Here is a 22,619-nt window from a genome sequence, read left to right on the forward strand (position 1 = left end):
TTACTCTGCTACAAGGTGTTTTTGTTACAACTTCCCGCCATCTTTACTCGAATCGGCGGCCAGCTTCGCTTCAGCTTCAGTTTATTATATTGTCGCTAGGTGTCGTTTTCAACTCGTTAATTTGCAGTTATTCTTTACTTTAAGTCCACATGTCGTCAACACGACGTCGTGTGCGTTACTTTTCTGAAAAGAATATCATTATAAAGGAATTGAAAGTCGTTGCAAGTTTTAAGATTATATGGTTACTCTGTTGCAAGGTGTTAAACACCTATAGGTGGAGACCAGTTACGGTACAACTGTCCGCCATGTTCTTTATTTTAAGATGACATGACGTCAAAACGACGTCGTGTGCGTTACTTTTCTTACTAGAATATCAAAGTATGGATCATTATAAAGCGATTGAAAGTCATTGCACGCTGTAAAATTATATGATTACTCTGCTGCAAGGTGTTAAACACCTGAGAACGGAGACCAGCTACTGCCACAACTTCCCGCCATTTCTATTCAGTTTAAGACGACGTGACGTCAAAACGACGTTATGTGCGTTACTTGTCTTGCTAGAATATCAAAGTATGGATCATTATAAAGGCATTGAATGTCATTGTATGTTGTAAAATTATATTGCTACCCTGCTGCAAGGTGTTTAACACTTATAGGTGGAGACGAGTTACGGTACAACTGCCCGCCATTTTCGTTGATTTAACGCGACATGACATAATAACGACGTCGTGTGCGTTACTTTTCTTACTAGAATATCAAAGTATGGATCATTATAAAGTCATTACGAGTTATAGAATTATATGGTTAATCTCACGCAAGGTGTTTAGCACCTGAGGGTGGAGACCATTCACTTGAATCGGCCGCCAGCATCAGCAGATTATGATATTGTCGCTAGGTGTCGTTTTTAAGTCTTTAATTTGCACTTTATCGTTTAATTGGTACTTTATGATTTTATTCATCTTTGAATTGATATTCTATGCGTTATTACAGACCATTTGCAACAATTCCCCATTCGTGATTTTTCTTTGGGGTCGATTTAGGAAATTTCTGGGATTTCGAATCTGTATTTGAATCAGCTGCTATGCTCGGTTTAGTCCCGAATCGGCGGCTGAAAGGGCGGCTACGAATCGGCGGCCCAATCGGCGGCCTACTTCAGGTTGGTGTACAGATGCACTGCAGTTGAGGCGATGTAACTAGGTCATCAGACGATACCAACTATCAGCGATATGGGAGGCGTACAACGTTTAGTGTGAGCTAAGCTGGGGGGGGGGGGTGTTTAAAAAATGAACAGGTGAACTTGATGTTGCTAATGGTAACCATTCCTCAAATATGTAACACAGCCACAGAATCTACATGTGTCAGAATGTTTAGTATCGTTTGTAAATACGAGGTGATGAACCTACAGCGACGTGATCTCGGTCATCAGGGTCATCAGGGTCAGGTACTCGCTGACCTTTGACCGAGACATCAGCAAAGAGACAAGAGGAGACATTTTCGGTAGACTGATGTCTACTTTACCCCCCAAACGACAGAACGTTAGCCCCACGGTACCACTGATACCTCTTACCCCTCCACAGGAGATCAAAAGGCCAGGCCGGGGGTGGCCAACGAGAAGACAAATGGCTTTTGTCATATATAGGTCAAAGGTCACAGAATACGTGCTCTGATTACCCAGATCAAGTCACTGACCTGGCCGTATCTGGTAACGACGTGACATGGTAGTGTTTGTTGGCGTCAACCACAGCGAGTTCAGTAGGTGAGATGGGGATTTGTCTACCGGCTGTTGCCACAATAATAGTTGATATTTACTGAATTGTTACCGGCAACAAAAGTATTCACAAAAAGGCTATCATAGGATATGCGTGGGGGGTAACTTTTTATAAAGTCAAGAATTTGCAATGTAGAACTATTGATAATATTTGTAAGTTTTCCTATTGACACGTTCGCACATTGTAGCACAGTTTCTCTTCTGGTTCCTTCCATAGCTGCATTTCTATTCACCCAAATGTCATTTACTAGGAATGAGAAAGAAAAATCTTATTGGAACAACGAAGCGCGTAAACTTAATTAATATATGTACACTGAATAAAGATAACGTTTCCTACGAAATATTAAATTCGGACAAACCCCAGAGCACTTCATGTCGAGTATCATGATGAAATCCTACTTTGTTTAGGGAAACACAAAACTACTTAACCTGAACGCTCATAGCATGTCATCCTGGATCGCGTTACGGTTCCTTTCATACCAATCCTGGCTCATCAAACAATGGGAGCAAACCACTGGTATCACAGGAATTTACCGAAAATCTTCTCATTGGCTCAACGCTACTAGAATAAGGGCGTCCTTCGTTGTGAGTTTCTTTATATACGAACTAATATATAAGTCGTCAAATTGCACTCGCACCGCACTCACACTTAGTAACCACGATTTTTAAGGTACTGTAAGAGCTCATCCTCCCCCAAAATCTGACATGGCCTATTCCACTGGTAGCTAGGTCATATGTGGTTTATTCACGGGCAGGCTCTCAAGCACAACGGACACCACACCGGTAAGGTGAGTTACCGGCGCCGGTACCACCTGGAGGTTTGTGCGGCCTAGTAACCCTGTACTGAACTCATCGGACGACCTTCTTTCCTCCAACAAATTTGTGAATTCCAGGGGTCCATACCTGTATTAGGTGTGTATTGTTCATTTATTTGTCTTCTACTTACCTTGACTTTGCAGTGACCTTGACGATAATGGCATCGCATTTTTTTCAAACAGTGGTCACCAAGGAGCATTAATTACTAAGAAAATTGCCGCACTGGCGTAATAAGTTTAGGACGTTTCTTACTGACAGACTAGAGGTGTATGTGTCTCTCTATACTTACCAGTGAAGTGCATCATGTGTGGTATTTAAGTCGACGAAGGTTAGACATTCAGGTAATGCTATACACAACAAAACTGTTACTCAAGGAACTGGATAGATTTTAAAAACTGTCAAACGTTTCAAGTAGCAACCACTACGTTTCGTCAATTAGTGAATGTTACTTGAGACATCTGACAGTTTTAAAAATCTATCCAGTTGCTTGACTAACAGTTATCTTGTGCATGTGTAATACTGTTGTCCCTTTAGCCGTATGAACTTCTATTCCCACCCCTTTACAATACACTGATCCCAATCTAGAAAAAAACTATGTGCCTTCAGATTTTAAAGCTCCTTCTATGATTTTGTACAGTAGCACGATATATAGACAAACTTTTTGAACTAGGCACACGGTTATGAGTAAAATTCGAGATTGTCATGTACTAGTATTTGCAGTGGTCACCTTATTTCGTCATTAGTGGTATAGCTCGACAGAACTAAAAATAAACGTAACGTGTAACTATAGAAAGACTCAACAGAATAATTACCCAAGCGTGACGCTAAGTAAATGTTAGCAGAGGCTGTTTTATTTCGTTATTTGCTTAGTGTAGGACTTGAGCTATGGGGAAATACGTAGTACTACTACATACAATGGAAATTCAATTTGCTCCCATGCAGAGATTTAACAGTAATGGCCACACAAAGTGTTCTTACACATTACACTCTAAAAACGTTTGCATTGTAAGCTGAGCGATGTAATGTACACCCGTATTCTCATTGCGTTGACTTTTCCTTGCGTTGGTCGGTAATATTCTTCATTGTTGTGTCGATTACGAATTTAAAATTGGCAAGACCGATGGATTTTAGAATAAAAAGAAGGAAGAATAGATATAAAACTATAGAATAAAAAGAAGGAAGAATAGATATAAAACTATAGAATAAAAAGAAGGAAGAATAGATATAAAACTATAGAATAAAAAGAAGGAAGAATAGATATAAAACTATAGAATAAAAAGAAGGAAGAATAGATATAAAACTATAGAATAAAAAGAAGGAAGAATAGATATAAAACTACAGAATAAAAAGAAGGAAGAATAGATATAAAACTATAGAATAAAAAGAAGGAAGAATAGATATAAAACTATAGAATAAAAAGAAGGAAGAATAGATATAAAACTATAGAATAAAAAGAAGGAAGAATAGATATAAAACTATAGAATAAAAAGAAGGAAGAATAGACATAGAACTATAGAATAAAAAGAAGGAAGTAGGATGAGTACAGTCAGTGTAGTCATGCAATTCATGTGATTTTAACTTTGGTTCGACTGAAACGTTTTAAAGAAGTAGACAGGTAACGGTTTTATCTAAACTAACAGCTTTGTTGCTGTTGTTTAAAGTCTGTGAAGCCCTACCTAAGGATGATTTTGTTAATTTACTGATGATGATCTGTATGGTAATCAGTGCTCGACATTATTTTACAAAAATGTCGCTGCACTGTTTCCCGTGTTTATTTTCGTGACTAACTCCGTAATGTCGCACAGGTGATTCGACCGCAGTCGTCCGCGTACCTGTTGGAACAAATGAGCACTAAGGAAGAACGGTTACGAGACTACGTTAGGGTAAGCTAACAAAGTCTATAAAAGTCTGTAGAACATATACTCTTTAATTTTGTTTTCTCATTTCTTCAATTTGATCAGCTTCCATGCCAAGCCAGAGGAGTCTTGTTCATGATTGCGGGGACGGATTTTGATACGTTCTTTGAGAGTACATGTTCAAGTTCTTAACACTGTCTACATTTAGATTATAATTACGTGTATTAGTAAATCTTCGGTAACATTTCTGGAGATAAATGTCCTGACATACTGCTGATCATACTAGTTTTCCCTTTCGATCATACTATAATGTTTAATTATGATTGTCTCCTTAAGTTGTGAAATGACGTTAGGATTATTCCTTTTTAACTCGAGCTGTACTTCTTCATATTTCCGCTAGGGGCACAGTAAGAGCGGTCATCCTCTTAGTGTCCTTGAAGCCTTCGACAAGTTTTCATCTGATCTAGAATGGACCATGCACGTGGGAGAAACAAAAGGTAAAGAACTCTCGCAGCCGTATGATCAATGATTCTAAAGCCTCTAAAATTCTAAAGAAATTTCAGATGATCTACAAAAAAATCAAATGAGGCACAAGTTTTTATTCTGACTTGCAATTGTCTTGCTTTATCTGTTCATTCTTCTTTACTCAAGTGCTCAGGTTGATACATGCAATTCAGTGGTATTTTTGTACATATGCATGCTAGGTAACGCAAGGTTACCAGTTTACGTGCAGGACCAGTTTACGGTCAGTTAGTGACACGGCCACGCTTCGAGGTGTACCAGCCAAAAATCAACGGTCGTGAGCAACAAAGAATAACATGAATATGATCCTTATATGTGTCTTTTATTTATTCACTGGATGGGAATAAGTTTGCATTCAGCGACACAGCAGAGTATCTTCCGATATGACGGGACAGCAAGGTAACATGGCCTTGGACGCATGTTGTGTTTTTCACATAATACAATACTCAACATTTCGTCGATTTTTTAAAATCCCAAGAATGCTAGGAAATTGTAACGATAGCTGGCATCAAACCTGGCTTTCTTATTTCAATCATCCATGGTGTTGTGAGGTATGAAACTTTCAAACACCTTGAAATAAACAAGCAAAAGTACAGTGGCAGTTCTCGCCGACTAGCGTTTTTTCGAACGCCATTTTGATCATCATCATCGTTGCATCAGGTGACGTCACGGTTTTAAACTGCAGGAAGGTACGTAAAAGTCGCACCGTGGCGCTGTTGCACATTAATTTATGCAAAAATGCCAAAATGGCTTCCTGCGTCCGTAGCAAAAAGTTTGCTCGGGTTTTCACGACGTTCCGTTGTGTCTGGAGGGGCATAGACGCTTGTTATCTATTGCAACGGTTTAATGGAACATCTTGGGCCATTATGTCACGTTCTACTAAGGGAAAAATGCAGGTCCAGCCTCATTTAGCACCACAGCGCTACTGCATGCGACAGTGGGCTACACACTGACATTTTACCGTGGTTTGTTGTTGACCACTTCGGTATTTTTTTGCAGAAAGTGTTTGTTTATGTGCGCTTATACGCAGAGCATACAAGGACAAAGGTCCAAGTGACCGTTAATTGGTCACCCTAGAGCAATTCTCCACTGTTAACTACTAAATAAATAAAAGCTGGCACGGCACAAAAAACGCAGGGAAGAAATGACACGGCACACACTTTTATAACCGACGAACTACTGTTTCTTCACAAGGGTTAAATATTTAGTTCTGCCCATGCGTTTTCACAAAAAATGGAATTTTCCATAATTCGACCGTAAACTGGTAACCTTGCGTTACTGATGCAAATTATACGATTTGTAAGATGTAATTAATGTGCACGTGTAATGAATGGTTACGACTGAATGGTTATTAGAAACCTACAGTCACAGATATCACCTGCAGTTCCAGTCTTTCCGTTAACATTTTAATTTCCAAACGATTAGAACCTACTGTAAACGAATGTGTAGGCATCACAACACGTCCGTCAACTACTGTGACATTTTTTACCTTTCTCGCTAGGTGTCGTGCTTGATCAGGCGATACGAGACCTCCAACCAAAAGTGTGCCTGGAACTAGGGACGTACTGTGGCTACTCCGCCATCCGCATGGCCAGGCAGCTGCGGACGGGCGGGAGGGTGATCGGTGTGGAACACAGTCAGAAGTTTGCTGATATCGCCCGGGACACCGTTAGACACGCGGGGCTGGGCAAAATGGTGAGGAAGACAAACATGTTCACAGCTATGCTGCGTTGATACAACTAATCAAGGAACTTTTCGTGGTGGAATGGAAGTTCTGATTTGTCTAGATGGGATCATGAACCATGTATGACGGTAACAAGTTAAAGTACACGCGCACACGCACGCACACACGCACGCAAGCACACGCACGCAAGCACACACACACTGTGACACACACACACAAACACACACACACACACACACACACACAAACACACACATACATAGACACACACACACATACATACATACACACACACACACAGATAGACACACATACATACACACACACACACACACACACACACACACACACACACACATACATACACACAGACACACAAACACAGAGAGACGGAGAGACGGAGAGAGAGAGAGAGAAAAAGAGATACACATACACGCACATACACATACACATATGTATACTACAAGTACTAACGATACATTATACATGATCTCCCCCATTACCCAGGTTAAGATGATCGTTGGTAGTTCCAGTCAAGTCATTCCTCAGCTGAAGAGCCAACATGGCGTCTCACAGGTGGACTTCGTGTTTCTGGACCACGCCGAGTCTCTGTACACCACGGATTTAAAACTGCTAGAGAGACACGAGGTAAGCCGTCATGCCGTCTTTGTTTTTATGTATTATGAACCATCTAATTATAGGATATCTGAGTACAGACTGAGGTAATTAAAATGTTTGCGATGTGTGTTTGTGTATGTGTGTTTGCTTGTGTGGTCTTACAGTCGAGTCACAGCACGTGGGTGAGAGAATGCCCTAACCACAGACCACAAAAGGCCAGACACGGAAAGTTATGTCCCAGGAACTGACCGAGAAACTGTTGGACGGATGCCAATAAAAAAAGGAATAGGACTATATAAACAGAGAAATTCATAATAATAAATAAAACGAGAAATTCTAAAAGAAATACATATTTCACGGAGATGTGAAATCTTCCTGTTGTCAGATAGAATAAAAGTCATGTTTCTTCATTAAGACCAAAACGATTTCGAGAATAAAATTGACTGCACTGACAGCATCCATTGCATGAGTTTCGGTATAGTCTGTTGGATACTGCCTTATTATCTATTGCAGGCTTGGGCACCGATAGAATTGGAGATTACTTGCTATATAATAGCTTAATATGCTTCATGTATTTTTTTTACGTTGTCCCCCTCAGCTCCTGTCCACGGGGTCTGTGATCCTGGCGGATAACGTGATGCATCCCGGTGCCCCGGACTTCCTGAAGTACGTGCGCGGCTCGCCCCGGTACGAGTGTTCCTTCCACCCCGCCACGGTACGGACGGTGGACGGGAACACCGTACAGGACGGCATGATGAAGGCGGTCTACTACCACAGACGGATATGATAATATTGTAACTTAGATAGGATAGAGGATGAACACCATTTTGTGGTGGAAATATATGTAGTTTGTAGTAGAATATAATTTAGATAGAATAAATTAAAGGATGAACACCATTTCGTAGTCGTGTGTAGTTTGTAGTACATGTGTGTAGAATATAATTTAGATAGAGGATGAATACCATTTTGTAGTAGAATTTAGTTTTTAGTAGAATGTAATTTAGATAGAAGATGAACACCATTTTGTTGTAAAATGTAGTTTATACGACGATGAGCGAGAGATTTGAACCGATTACAACATACACTTATGAAATACAGGCAAATAATTCACATTTCTAATGATATCGATCTTAGACAAAAGTTTCATTACTACCATAGAGAAGTGAAAAGAAGTCTAGCTTTACTTCATAGATTACAGTGCTAGTGCTGCATGTAGCTTGATCACGCGTGTGTAACGTTACATACAAACTATTCATCTGTTGTGATCTGTACTTAACACAGTGGATATGTATGTACAATGAATGAAAAGTTCTTCATTCATTCATTCCAACATAATGCGTGCAATGGTGAGTCCAAGGTACCACTCTAGTTAACAAGAAATCAGAGACTTCAAACCTTTGGGTTCGTGACCAGGGCTACTTGTGGACAAGTACATGGGCCATGTACGCTATGGGATGGTTTGTTATAGGCATGAGCTAAAATGTTTGGCTAAATGTATGTTCCTTTGTGAGAACAGTGCATAGAAAACGTTGTTTGACCGTCTGTATTATGTGCCTGTACCAAAACAACCATGTTTAAATGTTAGTTTTCATGTAAAAGAACATAGCAGAATAGAATAGCGGTATAATGTAGACTCGACTACATTTTACGTTGACGATTTACAAGTGTATACTTTTGTTTAGTCATCATGATCAGCATGTAATTCATGTGCCATACATGTAAGTCGTGTAGCTTTCAACCTGACTATACAATCAGTACTCTAACCCGCAATATCCCATTAATGCTATTAAGAAGCCGCATATGTCTGTGTATTTGGAGGCGACATATAATAACGTCGATTATGAAATAAATCAGTCTAAATTGTCAAAAGAGTGATCATAAACATTAGTTGAAACAAGAATCATGTCTTTTTTTTCCTGTATTTGAAAAGTTCCAAAAGTGGCACTAGTCAGAAGAATAAAATTAAACTGCAGTATTTGTGATGGAGATTCAGTTGTGCCATGTCTACATGTAGTTTTATGAGACGGAAAATAAATTTTTGAGCCAATGACCGATGAGTTGTTGGGAAAACGTCTTATCAATTGTATCATCATGTTTCCGAAAGAATGAGGCGTATTATACTATGGTAATCCTCATAAGTTACGATTTTCCCTCCCATCATCTGCTTGGTTTTCATTCTTATGGTAATGAGATCGACAGCGAAAAACTCGCTTCTGCAAAGGATGTGACCAGTTCTGCAAGCGATCAGCTGATCGCAAAATCACATTTTGGGGTATAACTCGAGAACGAAGAAAATGTGATGGAAGGCATTACGTAGGAATAGAATGGAGACTACAATGAGTATACTCTGGAAACAAGGAGGACGAAAGATGTCAAAAGTTTGATTTTTCTAAAATTGAAAAAGTGGAAATTCATCCCCTATCACACCCCCATATCCGAGCCCGCGTTCCGAAAAGGTCCGTATCTCGCTAAGGAAGCCTCGCTCATTCCCAGATTTGGCCAATTCGCGAGTTGGGAAACGCGATGGGCTCTTATGGGGTTTTTACTTCAGGTCTTTCTTGCTCTCGTTCTTGACATTGAGGCTCGTCCGGAATACACAAGTACCATGAATTCATCAGAAAAGAACCGTTTTAGTCTCGCATCTGTTCATTTTCATAAAAACATTCCTAGAACGGCTTTTACGTGCGGTTGAATACGGAGCTTTTTCGCCAATATTTCTGTCATTTTAGTTTTCACGCATCCAAAAAAATCTACCGTTTACTGGAAATAAAACTCACAAATCTTCTCCAGACCATTTTCAACGGTTTCCCACTCACGTCATATCAAGGGCCAGACGTTATATCAACTTAATCAAGGATTAGATGTGCTTCGTCTATACGGATTTTTCTCGCAAACTTGTTACTATCTGATCCCTTTTTTTGTTGCCTTTTGCATCAAACCGAATCAAATAATATACATATTTGTACATCAATTATCAAAAGGTAACACAAGAAAATTCCAACACTTTTGTCATGATTTATTCCCTAAAACTCAACGTGCCATATAGTGTATGGAGGTACAATTTGATTTATGACACTGTACAAGTGTAAATATAAGATACCCATAAGTTTTACACTCCCTATAGCTGCCTGCAGCTCACCATTCCATGCAGCTCACCATTCCATAGCTAGTCCATACAACATACACCACAAAATTTCATATTTCGTCATTGGTTCACTGCTATAAAAATTGTACAATTCCCACATTAAAAAATTCTTACTGGAATATTTTCTTATCCTGATACAGGAAATACGGACCTATATTATATCCTGGAATGTACACAACTTTTGGGCCCTGTGTTCCATGTACATGTCCTATATGTTACATCCTGCAACAATGACCAAGTGATTATACATGTATAACGCACTATCTCTTATTGCAACTTGTGGCCTTTCATAGATGGGAGGTTATTCACTTTACATTACAAGATGAAAAATGCACATATTAACTGGAATGAAGAAAGTAGGACTGAGAAAATGTACCTAGTCAATTTCTAACTGTTCTCTCCTCTACTCACCAGGATAGTGTTAGAAATGATTGCACAAGAGTAAGCAGATAAGGTAGCACAGATTGAAAACTTTGTATTCCCTGAAAAATTATACTTAGTACTACTTCCCCATACCATGATTGTTCCCTATCTGTTACCCAGGGTGTTATTCAATCTCAAATTGCTAGTATTGGTGTTGCTATGGCAATGAGCTGTGGTTACCATGGTAACAGACTCACACCTGCCCAAGCTGAGGTTACCTTTCCTATTTTTTATATCTACAATAATATTGGGTGATGTTATACCACTTCTCCTGCTGCAGGATGGGAGTTGGTGTTAGATGACTTGCTCGCTCCGCTGGAAGAAAGAAACATGGGTGAAATACATGTACATGTACTATGAAGTAGAGGTGTAAAGTGCTTTGAATTCGCATCATGGATTCGTTTTAGCAATTTTAAAAAAAAATTCAGACACTACTAAAATCTAATCCCACCAAACTAAACAATTAAAAAATAGACTCTAAACTAGTATTTATGAGCCCCTTTTTTTCAAAATCACTGACTAACAGTTACTCCTTACAAACCCAATTTTTTCCTTAAAGGCATGAAATGCAATTTCAAGGCGGCAAAACTGGATTTCCAAAGAAAGAAGCTATTATTGGTGGTACCAAAAAATAAAGGGACTCCTCACGTTTGTTTTGGGGCTATTCCAAAAAGTTGAAGTATAAAATGATGACTAAGAAATGGCAATTATGTATTGTCAATATCAGACAGATTTCCACATGCAGAATATCTTCTTGTTTTGCCACTCTGAAATTACATTCGATGCCTTTAAGAATCTTAGATATGGATGGAAGTAGGGAGGATATTTACGTTACTTTTACTTTCTGAGCAGCGAGCATCCATGTCCTGACGGGGGAGACCAGTACCCCCCCTAGCAGGATCTGTGTGGGGTGGTACACCAGGAGGGGGATAGAGATGACTGACAGGTGTTCATAACCAGCAAACACTATCTTCAACATGGGAATGCCTGCAACACAAAGAAGATACAGTTAACTTCTGTGAAGGTACATTGTGTGTAATCCTTGTCTTTCTGAATCACATGTCAGTCAGTGTTCTAGGCAGTCTAAAATTTAGTTCTCAATTTTGTCTGTAACATCATAGTCGAGCGATAAAGGCCAGACAATTATAGGGGGGTCCGGGGGCATGCTTTTGAACGAAAAACCTTTTTTTAATCTTGGACCCCTGAAACGCTACTTCCTGCATTTTGGGGAAAATTTTGCTGGGAGACTAAGCTTAGTTTAATGACATGTCTGTCCATATCTTATACACACCAATTTTTGTTCGGCATAAGCAGCAAAATTCCATCAAATGATGGAAGGTGGTGGTGAAGATGAAAAATTAACTTTGAAGGTGAAGATGAAAAAAAAACTTGAAATTATATAGATATGCATGTACATGTACATGTGCTTCACGTTATAATTGAGAACTGTAAAAGGGTACATTACATCTAGTCAGCACACAATGAAAAAATGCAGAAGTACCACACACTTGTGCACTGTTTGCACAATTCTTTGAATAGAAAAGGCTGCTTCAAGTTCAAGGGTTTTAATTTTGGAATCAAGCCAAAACAAGGAAGTGAGTCAGTTTGGGAACAATGCCCTGTCTGAAACAGGAAAGGAAGTTAAGCTGGAAACAGCCCAAAAAAGGCAGTCAAGGAGGAACTGAAAGTCTGTAGAAGCACACTCGTGGGACAGAAGTGAAACCAAACACTTGCATTTAAATTATTCATGTAAAGGAGAAGTTGTCAGTGTGCCTGCAAAGCTGGTGTGTTCTGCTGAAGGTTAGATGCTGTAGTGTAGTTGCAGCCTGACACACATCATAATTCCATAGACCACGTGAAGTGAGAGAACAACGAGCAACATGTCCCAACTGTGGCTCTTTGTTTGTGTTCTTCTGGGCCATTCTGCCTGGAAGTATGGCGTATCAGCAGTCAGAAATGATGCCTTTCCGTGTTGGAATTTTAACACCACCTTCGTGGACTGTAGTGAGCTGGATCTGGAATCAGTTCCTCTACTGCCACAGGAAACAATAGCCTTGGACTTTAGCGACAACAGGATTCATACACTAGCGAACGACTCGTTCCACGGACTGGACAACCTCCTGCAACTCAAACTCTGTACCAACGGCATAACCTCCATGGAAGACCAGGCCTTTGCAAACCTACAGCAACTGGAGGAACTAAACCTGAAAGAAAATCCACTAGTTTACATTCGCCCAGAGGTTCTCCTTCCTCTGCAGTCCCTAAGGAAGTTGGATCTCTCTACAGCAAGGCTAATGGCTATTCCAGAAGCATTGAGAATGCTCCCTAACCTACAAGACGTCAACCTTGGAAGGAACGACATCACATCAGCCAGTCTTGATATTTTCAGAGGTATGTCTAAGATACAAACCATAAGTCTTCAAGGCAACTACATCAAAAACATCTCAGCAAGTGACTTCAGTATCCTTAAAAATAAGTCACTACATGCATTGTCTCTCTCAGCAACTGTGGAAAGTTTGTCTCACATACAGGAAAGAGCTCTAAATGCTTTGAAGACAGTACAGGAACTGGATCTTAGTGACATTGAAGTACAAGGTGGAGTGCGAGAGTTTTGGGCCTATACTTCCGAGTTGTCTTACGGCACAGTCAAGTATCTGAACTTCATCCATATGAGACTGAACATATATCAAAATGACTTCTTTTATTTTCTTCCACAAACAGTTGAGGAACTATTGTTGGATCTTAACTACATTTTTACCTTGAAAAGGCAATCGTTTGCAGAGCTCAAGAATTTACAAGTTCTCCGTCTTTCTCAATGTTGGATGTCTAGCATTGAGATAGGTGCTTTTGATGGCTTAGAGAATCTGAAAGAACTGCATCTGAGTGGAAACAAGTTGTCAGCACTAGACTCACATGTACTGTCCCCTATTTCTGGCAGTCTTGAGGTACTTAATCTGGGTAATAACATTAACTTCCAACTACACCCAGGTAATCTTAAAAACCTAACTGTGTTGAAAATTCTGGCACTACAAAACACTGGGATTCGCTCCCTTGAAGATGATCACTTTGAAGATCTTGGTAATTTGATTCAGCTGGACATAAGCTTTCTACAGGCAGACTACAAACCAACCAAAGAAGGCATATTCAGGTATATTTTCAATCTAGAAGTCTTTTTGGCAAAGAAAAATGGTAGAACATTCTTTGAGCTTGATGCCATTTTATCTGCAGGCCTGGATTCACTACGTGTTATTGACTTGGATAGTGGGGGTTCTAATATTCTCAATGATAGAGGAAGAACAGTAAATGTTTTGGATTTGCAAGTTTTGAGAGTGACAAATTCGGCTTTTGACGTACAACCCTATGCTTACAACTATAGGGCTGATCTCTTCTGGAATCTAACAGAGTTACTGGAGATAGATCTGTCACAAAATGGGTTTCAAGGGATCAAAAAAGAAGCATTCTGGCATTTGAAGAAACTGGACACTCTGAAGTTAGCCGGAAACTACTTGGCATCGTTGCACCCAAGCATGTTTCGTGATGCAAACAGCCTGAGAGTTTTGGACCTCAGCTATAACAGACTTACTACTGTATCACCAAAACTGTTTCAACATGTACATGTATACTCTCTGCGACAGCTTTACATGCAAAATAACCTGATCACCTCCATTGGGCCACAAACACTGAAATATTGGAACATATTATACAAGTTAGACCTTTCAGAAAATCCTTTTTCCTGCACCTGTCAGCTCCTAGATTTTGTTGTATGGGGAAGGAATAACACATCAGTCAGGATAATGTATTATTACTCTACTAGTGGTTTCAAATATTACATGTGTTCCTCTCCTCCTGACATGAAAAACCTTCCCCTCATAGACTACAAGCCAGATTGTAAGTCCTATACTGGATACTATATGTGTATAGTCATGTCCACGTTAGTTTTCCTGTATACAACCTTAACATACGTGATTGTAAAGTATCACGCGTACATCCGATATCTGTATCAGTACGCGAGGGGGAAGTTGCGTGGGTACCAGGCCATTCCGTACCGAAACAGATACGAGTATGACGTGTTTGTGTCGTATAACAGTGAGGACATCCGGTGGGTCCAACAGGAACTGATTCCGAACTTGGAGGAAGCGGAGCCGCATTACAGACTGTGTATCGGCGACCGCGACTTCCTTGCCGGACGCGACATCACGACAAACATCGTGGAAGCGATCCAGGGTAGCAGGAAAACGCTGTGCCTGCTCACGCGAAGGTTCGTCCGCAGCGGATGGTGCACCCTGGAGTTTAAAATTGCCCAGCATCGTTTGTTCGAAGAGGGACAGGACGTGTTGGTTCTGGTTCTGTTGGAGGACATCCCGGCACACGTGGTGCAGAGGTACAACCGTCTGCGCCAGCTCATGTCCAGGAAAACGTACCTCGTGTGGCCCGAGGACCAACAAGCACGGCCACTGTTCTGGGTTCGACTCAGGAAAGCACTCGGAGCAGGAAACGTCTTGCCAAATGAAGAAGATATTTAAGGATTCGAAGTGTTTAAAATAAAGAAATAGCACTGTAATCAAAGCTGAGAGGTCAAGGTAAAAACTTTAAGCTCAAACCACCTTTCTCAATCTATCAAGAATGGGGATATTCTGGAGTACACTTCTATTTGTACATGCATGTGTTAGAAGTTGTAGCATGTGTAGTAACAGTTGCAATGTACATATATTAGGTACTTACCTAGAGTTAATGACTTGTGTGTTGCACAAAACATAAGACTGACCACATCAGATGGAGTAAAGCCAAAAGATGGACTGTGGAGAAAACATATAAGACATATACTGTCAGATAAATGACAAAAATCTTAACCATTAGATATGTAATTATATTATCATATACATGACATTGTGTATCATTACTAATTCATGTAAATTCTGCTATTATCTTAATTTCAAAAGTATTTACAGTAAGTATTGTTGTGCCAAACAAAATGCAGAACTGAATGCACACTTGTATAGCTGTTCTCTTTTAGTTTTTTAATTAGAGAATCATAGTTTACTTTTTTATGGTGGAATACTGAATATTGTGAATTATGATGTGTGTCAAAGACAAATAATATACAGATACTACATTGTCACTTTAAGATGTGTTCTAGTCATTTGTGCATCAACAAATATTAATGTGTTCTACAGGTATGTCACACATGTCACACCAAAGTTATTTGATATAATACAGGTTGTAGCTATATCGTGGCTCTCAACATCTTAATGTAAAGTACATTGATAAAAAAATGCTTACTGCTTACTAAAATGTACTATATGATTGTGTAAATCATATTACAATGTACTAGTACATGAATTGGACAAACCAATATCAACTCACCTTCTTGTGACGAAGAACAAAAAAAGTAACAGGCACACCTGTATCAATAGCACTGGATTGAAAAGGAAAAAAAGACACAGGGTTAGATCTACATTGTCATTCAGTAACGACAAAGTAAGAAAACTACAATTGAAATTGTATTGAGATATCTCTGATCAATCAACTCATAAAACAATCAAATTAATGACACAATAACCTAATTTTGATTGAAATTTTAGCACAAGTAATTAATAATTTTGACCTGGCAATGATGCTTTCATAATAAATTATTCTACATGTAGCACTGTAAATTACATTTAAAGTATATTCAAGTAATTCATTCATTCATTACAAATTTCAATTCAGCATTTCATTAGGCAAGAACTCTAACCACGCAAAGTTATCCAAGATAATCAAATTGTATAGTGAATTACTTACTTACAAGCAAATGCATTTTACAGGTACAGAAGTAATGGTGTTGTATACATACCTACACAAACAATGGAGACCAGACTGAAGTGGTCCAGTTCAATATCAGAACTACTGAAGGTGTCACAGAATGTTGTGTAGATGATCAGCAACAGTGTACAGCTGAAATACAGTATGGGAATACAGTTTCTGACATAATATCATACTAGTAACCATAAGTTACAATGCAAACAGTCAACTAATCAGAGAAAAGATATACATATACCAGAGATTCCAAACTTATGTGAAATGTTTACAAAGCTTGAAAATGAATGATACTTTTTCTGCATTTCTGCACTGGTGAAGGTAACATATTTGAAATTACCTGCACCAGACAAATTTTACCTTCACCTGACTCAGAAGTTAGAAGTATGGATCATACACTAAAATCTGTTCAGAGACCATTATTGCCATTATTTCTTTTATACACCATCATCATCATTCACTGTGTTCTGCGTCTACAGTCTCGTAGAGATGTCCTGTAGCCGCATTCAGTCTTTCTTCATACACCATACAGCAAATAAAATGCACATTCACCTTCGTGTATATATTATAACCCAGTACATGAACCATTGCAGGTGAGATGCAGGTAGATATGTACATCAGAAATGCCTACACAGCTCCAATTTTACCTACAGGCGATGGTATTTCAATCCTGAAGACAAAACTCGCCTGCTTATGCTCCCAAACGGAGGCTTGCTCTTCTCCAGCCAGTCTTTCACATATCTCCTGACGACTTGTCCCACAATGAGAGGCACCACCACCGTGAGGGTCAGCTGTCCAAATATGGTGCTGTACGGGACAGCTGAAGGTGAACCGAGCTGCAGGGGAACAGCAAGACATGGCTGTATTGAAGATCAATGGCACAAAGGAGAACAATCTCATTCAAACCTTACACTTGTTAACTGACATTTTTCCTCCCAGTTTTAAACCCTCTTGCTCTCACTACCTACTTCCAATTCATTATTCCTACATAGTATTATCTTTAAGTCTTAACTGCAAAAATATATAAGAAACACATGTACTCTGTACTGTGTACTCTGGTAAAATGTCAAATTTAAATGGTCTAATGCACTGACAGTTACAACTTTTGAGTACTGAAGAAGCTAAATGCACATTGTACAAAAGTTGTCCTGGAAAAAGGTGTGTATATTTTGTCCAAAACCTACACGTATGTTCAGTACTAAAACAGTTAGCCTCTACCAGGCTTCAGAGGTGGCTGAAAAAGGAAAAATTGGCCAAAAGGACAGATAACATGTCAGGGGAGTTAGTCCGCTAAAGGAGTCCAGTAAAGGAATTGTCAGTTTGAAACTACTCCTCTAGCGGACCGACTCCCTTGGCAAGTTATCTGTCTATTTGGTCACTTTGTACTCTTTATAGCCACTTTTGAAGCCTGGTAGAGGCTACTGAAACAGATGAGATGTTTGTTTTGAGGGAGGGTAAAAAACGAAGCACAATGTAGTGAGAGAATAATTTCAACTGCACACACGAAAAACTTTTTACTGCAAAATCAAGCTCCAGCAAAAAATAAATTGACAGTATTATACAAAAACAGCATGCCTACATGTATCAAACTGTAATAACATGTATTATTATTTATGGTGGCTGATGAAGCTGAACTTATCCCCCATTCTTAAAAACACTGGTCTGTAATGATTAATAGATAAGGAACTATGGGACCATAAAACAATTAGATGCAAATAAAATTAGTGTTTACAGCTATTCAACACAATTTGTTCCACTTGCTTATTTTGTAAGAAGTTTTGGTCACTACAGTGGACTGTATAGTCTGTAGGTAATTGAGCATGACTACAGCTGGTCATTGTTAATTCCTATCCATTATTAGTCAGTAGATGGGGCGTATAATATAAACTCATGGACCATAAAAATTATGTAATCTACTGGATCTAATTAGGACCTGGAGGTGCTGTAAAACAATTAACAAATGTAAAACTTCAGATTTTTGCGATGGTTTTATTTTGACTGTTTTCGTCGTGACCTCACCTCCACAAATTTGGTCACTGTATTTATTTTGTTTGAAGCTCCTTCGAGTTAATAATATGTGTTTTCAATGTATAATACAGTACAATAGTTATAAAGAACATAGTTTTACACTGTGAATAATTGAACCATACTTACAAATAGCAGTAGTAAGACTGGAGTGACAAAGATACCCTGTATGGGGAGTAAAAGAAGTTGTCAGTTAACAAAAATGTAAATCCATAACATGTCACGTGTCAGTTATAATGTACTGGCATGGACTTCACTTAGAGAGATGGCAGAAACCTTTCTTTGAAGTCCATGCCTGTACATTATTTTACATGGAGCCAAAGCAGGCCTCTCTATTTCAATTTTCCTGAGGTGAGGATAGACTGTCTTTCAGTGGCAAAAACAAACAACAAAACAACTAAATTACAACTAAGTAAACTTTAAACAAATATCAAATGAGCCCAAGGTTACAACACAGCATGTTAATGCAGAGATTGCCCAGCATGTACATGTAGTATCATTTTTATTATCATCTTCTGCATTATTTGCTCAATTAACTTAAAGTTTTTATTTCTCTCTGACAAAAAGAAACTGATACATGCTGCCGCATGCATTTTCTACCTGGCACTTCTAACAAGTGGGGGAAATTGCTGACACCATATCAAAATTTAATTTCTTTTAACTCCTGGTCAAAAACAAAGACAAGTTTTTGTAAGACTTTGAGTTAAACTGTATGTACCACCGTGATGGTAGGGTCAACAATACCAGAATGCTTGACTGTTAAAGTAGTTCAAAGCCTCCAACCGCATTTTGTAAGAATGTTGAAACTAGAAACTCTTTAATTCGTACTGTGAGATTCTATAATATTCTAATTTTGCCAAAAATTCCTACAGTATATTTTTCATGGGTTCACTGTCTCGTTTTAACGAGTTGTAATGTACTTTACATTTTGATGCTTGCTTTCCTGGTGGTGTGAGTACTAGTATGCATGTGCAATGACCTTTGACCATGGTCTTCTTGAATTACTAAACAAACTTCCTTAAGAATGGGAGTAGTTGGTATGTAGGTGTGGTGGAATGTTTCACCTGCGGCTATTGTGGCAACGAAAATTTTTTCAGCTCAGTCGACCGAAATTTTGGTACCCGGGACAGCTTAATGTGAGGATCTGTGCTTCAGATGGTGGTACGTTAGGAGAGCCAGTGCCTCTTAGCCTCTAAACGGTCATCCCATCCTGATTGTTCACTAACTTTGGTTAGTTTCACTTTCATTGGTATGTAACATTAGGTGTTTTTGTTCTGTTCTATTCACACTTTTGTTTGTTACCTTTGTCCAGAACATTATGTGTTAGGTACACCACATATAGGGGGTACAGATCCATGAAAAAGGGTATTGAATTGTCTATGTCTCTGTGTGTGTGCCTCCATATATTTGTAGTCAACATAACTTTAAAAGAAGGCCTTTATGCCTTATATGATGTTGATTGATATTTGGTATGTGGGTATATTTTAGGAAGAGTCAAGGTCATTTATAGTCAAGGTCAAATGTGGGCTTCCTGTGGCTGACCTCACTACTGCAGCAGAACTTCAGATTTTTTAATATTTTGTCCCAGCTATGTATGCCATGATCTTGATTTTTTGGTGGCAGATACATGTAGCTATATATTGTGTCAGAAACAAGTGGTGTGGGTTGGGTTACTCTAGCAGAATCGAAGCGGATACTTCCAGAAAGGAACAACGTATCTTCAATGATTTTTGGTATGTAGCTAAATTAGATAGAGATGTACATACTCAATGTAATGTAAATCCCAAATTTGTAATAACTTTGCCTCCACAGGCACATGAAATTAGTAGCTTTTATTGGGTAGGTTTTATTGGGTAGATTTTGATGAGATCTCAAACTGAACAGATTTTGGTCCCCTGTTGGCTTGATATGGTACTGCTGCGGAATTTTGGTGACTTTGATATCTTGTGTCCTGGACAAATGCTAGGGTCACAGATTTTGGAATGGTAGATAGCTCTTCTAATGTGATTGGACTGAAGTGACGTAAGTTTGGGACCCTAGCAGCTTGTTCTGGAACTGCTGGAGCGTTTATCTAAAAATCTTCGTTTTTGGAGGATACCTCATGAAAGAATTCAGGTTGAGGGATTGTTGTAATTTTTTTCATATCTAATTGGCATAATTAATTAGTAATATTCTATTCTGCATTCCATGATAGGACTACTAGTATTCAAACTTGTGACATCACAAATATTGGTACATGAAAATGAACACATAAAATATATATATATACTATAGTGGTAACTGCCTGGAATTTCATACTTGAAGAATATTGTATACTATACAATATTCTTAAGTCATTCAGTCTATGATGTTATCTTGCAATGCTTAATTGTCAGTTCCTTCTCAATTAAGTCAACAGATACAAAAAGAAAACATTTTCAGACATTTAAGTAATTCAAATCAGGACCTCATTTACAGGAATGCAGAATCTGATATAGGAAATGTTAGAATAACCTTCTGTGCAAAGGTGGGACTGTCACAGGGTGTATATACATTAACATAATCAACAGATATAGTTCATGGTCATGCAAATGAGGATCTAATTTGCATAATCAATGAGTCACAGATACACACACACAAGTCGTCAGTCATGAAGTTTAACAGTATTCGGCAAAGGTATGAGATTGTCGAACTCCAAGAAATTACATTGGTGTGGCCTTACATTTATCTTTTACATTAATTCTGGCTTCTATTCTAACACTGACATTTTCCTATTGTCATTTTTTAACCAATGACATTTTCCTTCTAAGTTTCAATTAGGTTCATCACAACACAATGGTCAGGACCAGAGTCAAAGCTGTTCTCCTTGCTGTGGTGATTCTGCTGCAGGAAACTGACAGCAGCCTGGGCTGCAGCAGCAGCTGTCCACCATCCTGTGACTGCAGCAGTCGTGACCTTCACAGCATTCCACAGGACCTTCCTTTGAACATCACTACCTTAAATCTTGAGGGTAATCAAATTGGCTCTCTGAACCAATCAGAGATCCAGAGGTATAATGGACTAGTATGGTTAGATCTTTCCAACAACAGCATCAGCACCATTCCAGGTCAGGTCTTTGCTAACCTCACCAACCTGCGATGGCTACACCTGCAGATAAACTACATAGACACCATCTCCACAGATGCCTTTGCGAACCTACCACAGTTGCAAATCCTCCGCCTTGACAACAATCGCATCAGTACCATCCCGCAAGGCACTTTTACAAACTTACAGCGACTACAGCAACTATATATCTACAGAAATCAGATCAGGACTATCCCACCCAATGTGTTTGCCAACCTGCCACATCTGAACATTATATATGCACAATACAATCAGATCAACAGCTTCTCTTTTATTCCATTTGATAACTTACCAAAGCTGCAATCTCTTCATCTGTACAACAATAAAATCAGCAGCATTGCAAATCTGCCAGATCCTACGAGAGAGCTGTTTCTTCAAAATAACCTACTGGAGACACTTCCAGCTGCTGCTTTTCAAAAGCTTGTATCCGTCCGCTCTGTAGATCTTTCCAACAACCCTTGGTTGTGTGACTATAGGATAGATGACTTTAGAATACAGATGACGGGATCTTCATTTGAAGACCAGATAATTTGTGACCAACCAGCTAGATATAAAGGACAGAAGCTTAAAGATCTTGATGTAGAGGACTTGGTACGTGAATATAAGCCTGCAAACATTGGCTTCAACCCGAGCAGCATTATTGGTCCTGTCTGTGGTGCAATTACTACTGCCATTATCGGAGGCATCATTGCATATTTTAAGAAGTTTTACAAGAAAGGGACAGGACAAAACGATGATCCAGCACAAAACGATAATCCAGAGCAAAACGATAATCCAGAACAAAACAATAATCCAGAACAAAACGATAATCCAGGACAAAACGATAATCCAGGACAAAACGATAATCCAGGACAAAACGATAAT

The 22,619-nt window shown here is 39.0% G+C and overlaps 2 protein-coding genes across 5 annotated transcripts in view; one reads left to right on the forward strand and one right to left on the reverse strand.

The window, feature by feature from the left end:
* The first annotated feature begins 1,666 nt into the window (after window positions 1–1,666).
* Window positions 1,667–9,286, forward strand: LOC109477659 (catechol O-methyltransferase-like). Of its 3 annotated transcripts, XM_019779000.1 has the most exons (8): window positions 1,667–1,756; window positions 2,494–2,680; window positions 4,390–4,467; window positions 4,841–4,937; window positions 6,464–6,657; window positions 7,154–7,294; window positions 7,863–8,050; window positions 8,596–9,286. In XM_019779000.1, coding segments are annotated over exons 3-8 (660 nt in total). In that variant the 5' UTR covers window positions 1,667–1,756; window positions 2,494–2,680; window positions 4,390–4,428; the 3' UTR covers window positions 8,597–9,286. The 3 variants fall into 3 exon arrangements, with proteins under 3 accessions (XP_019634559.1, XP_019634557.1, XP_019634558.1); XM_019778998.1 differs by lacking the exon at window positions 8,596–9,286 and having other exon boundaries at window positions 7,863–8,359; XM_019778999.1 differs by lacking the exon at window positions 8,596–9,286 and having other exon boundaries at window positions 1,669–1,756; window positions 2,524–2,680; window positions 7,863–8,359.
* Window positions 9,287–10,725: 1,439 nt separating this feature from the next.
* The window catches only part of LOC109477652 (sodium/bile acid cotransporter 7-like), a 15,890-nt gene continuing 3,996 nt past the window's right edge, over window positions 10,726–22,619 (reverse strand). Inside the window, exons 6-12 of one of the 2 annotated variants that reach the window (XM_019778988.1) lie at window positions 18,783–18,818; window positions 17,316–17,464; window positions 16,666–16,766; window positions 16,197–16,248; window positions 15,555–15,628; window positions 11,668–11,819; window positions 10,726–11,147 (exon numbers count right to left, since the gene is read on the reverse strand). In XM_019778988.1, coding sequence (XP_019634547.1) covers window positions 11,127–11,147; window positions 11,668–11,819; window positions 15,555–15,628; window positions 16,197–16,248; window positions 16,666–16,766; window positions 17,316–17,464; window positions 18,783–18,818 — 585 coding nt within the window. In that variant the 3' untranslated portion in view covers window positions 10,726–11,126. Of the gene's footprint in view, window positions 11,148–11,662; window positions 11,820–15,554; window positions 15,629–16,196; window positions 16,249–16,665; window positions 16,767–17,315; window positions 17,465–18,782; window positions 18,819–22,619 lie in introns of both variants that reach the window. The other variant, XM_019778987.1, reaches the window with a different exon arrangement.

This window comes from Branchiostoma belcheri, unplaced genomic scaffold (assembly GCF_001625305.1).
Source record: "Branchiostoma belcheri isolate BF01 breed outbred unplaced genomic scaffold, Haploidv18h27 scaffold40, whole genome shotgun sequence".
NCBI classification, from domain to species: domain Eukaryota; kingdom Metazoa; phylum Chordata; class Leptocardii; order Amphioxiformes; family Branchiostomatidae; genus Branchiostoma; species Branchiostoma belcheri.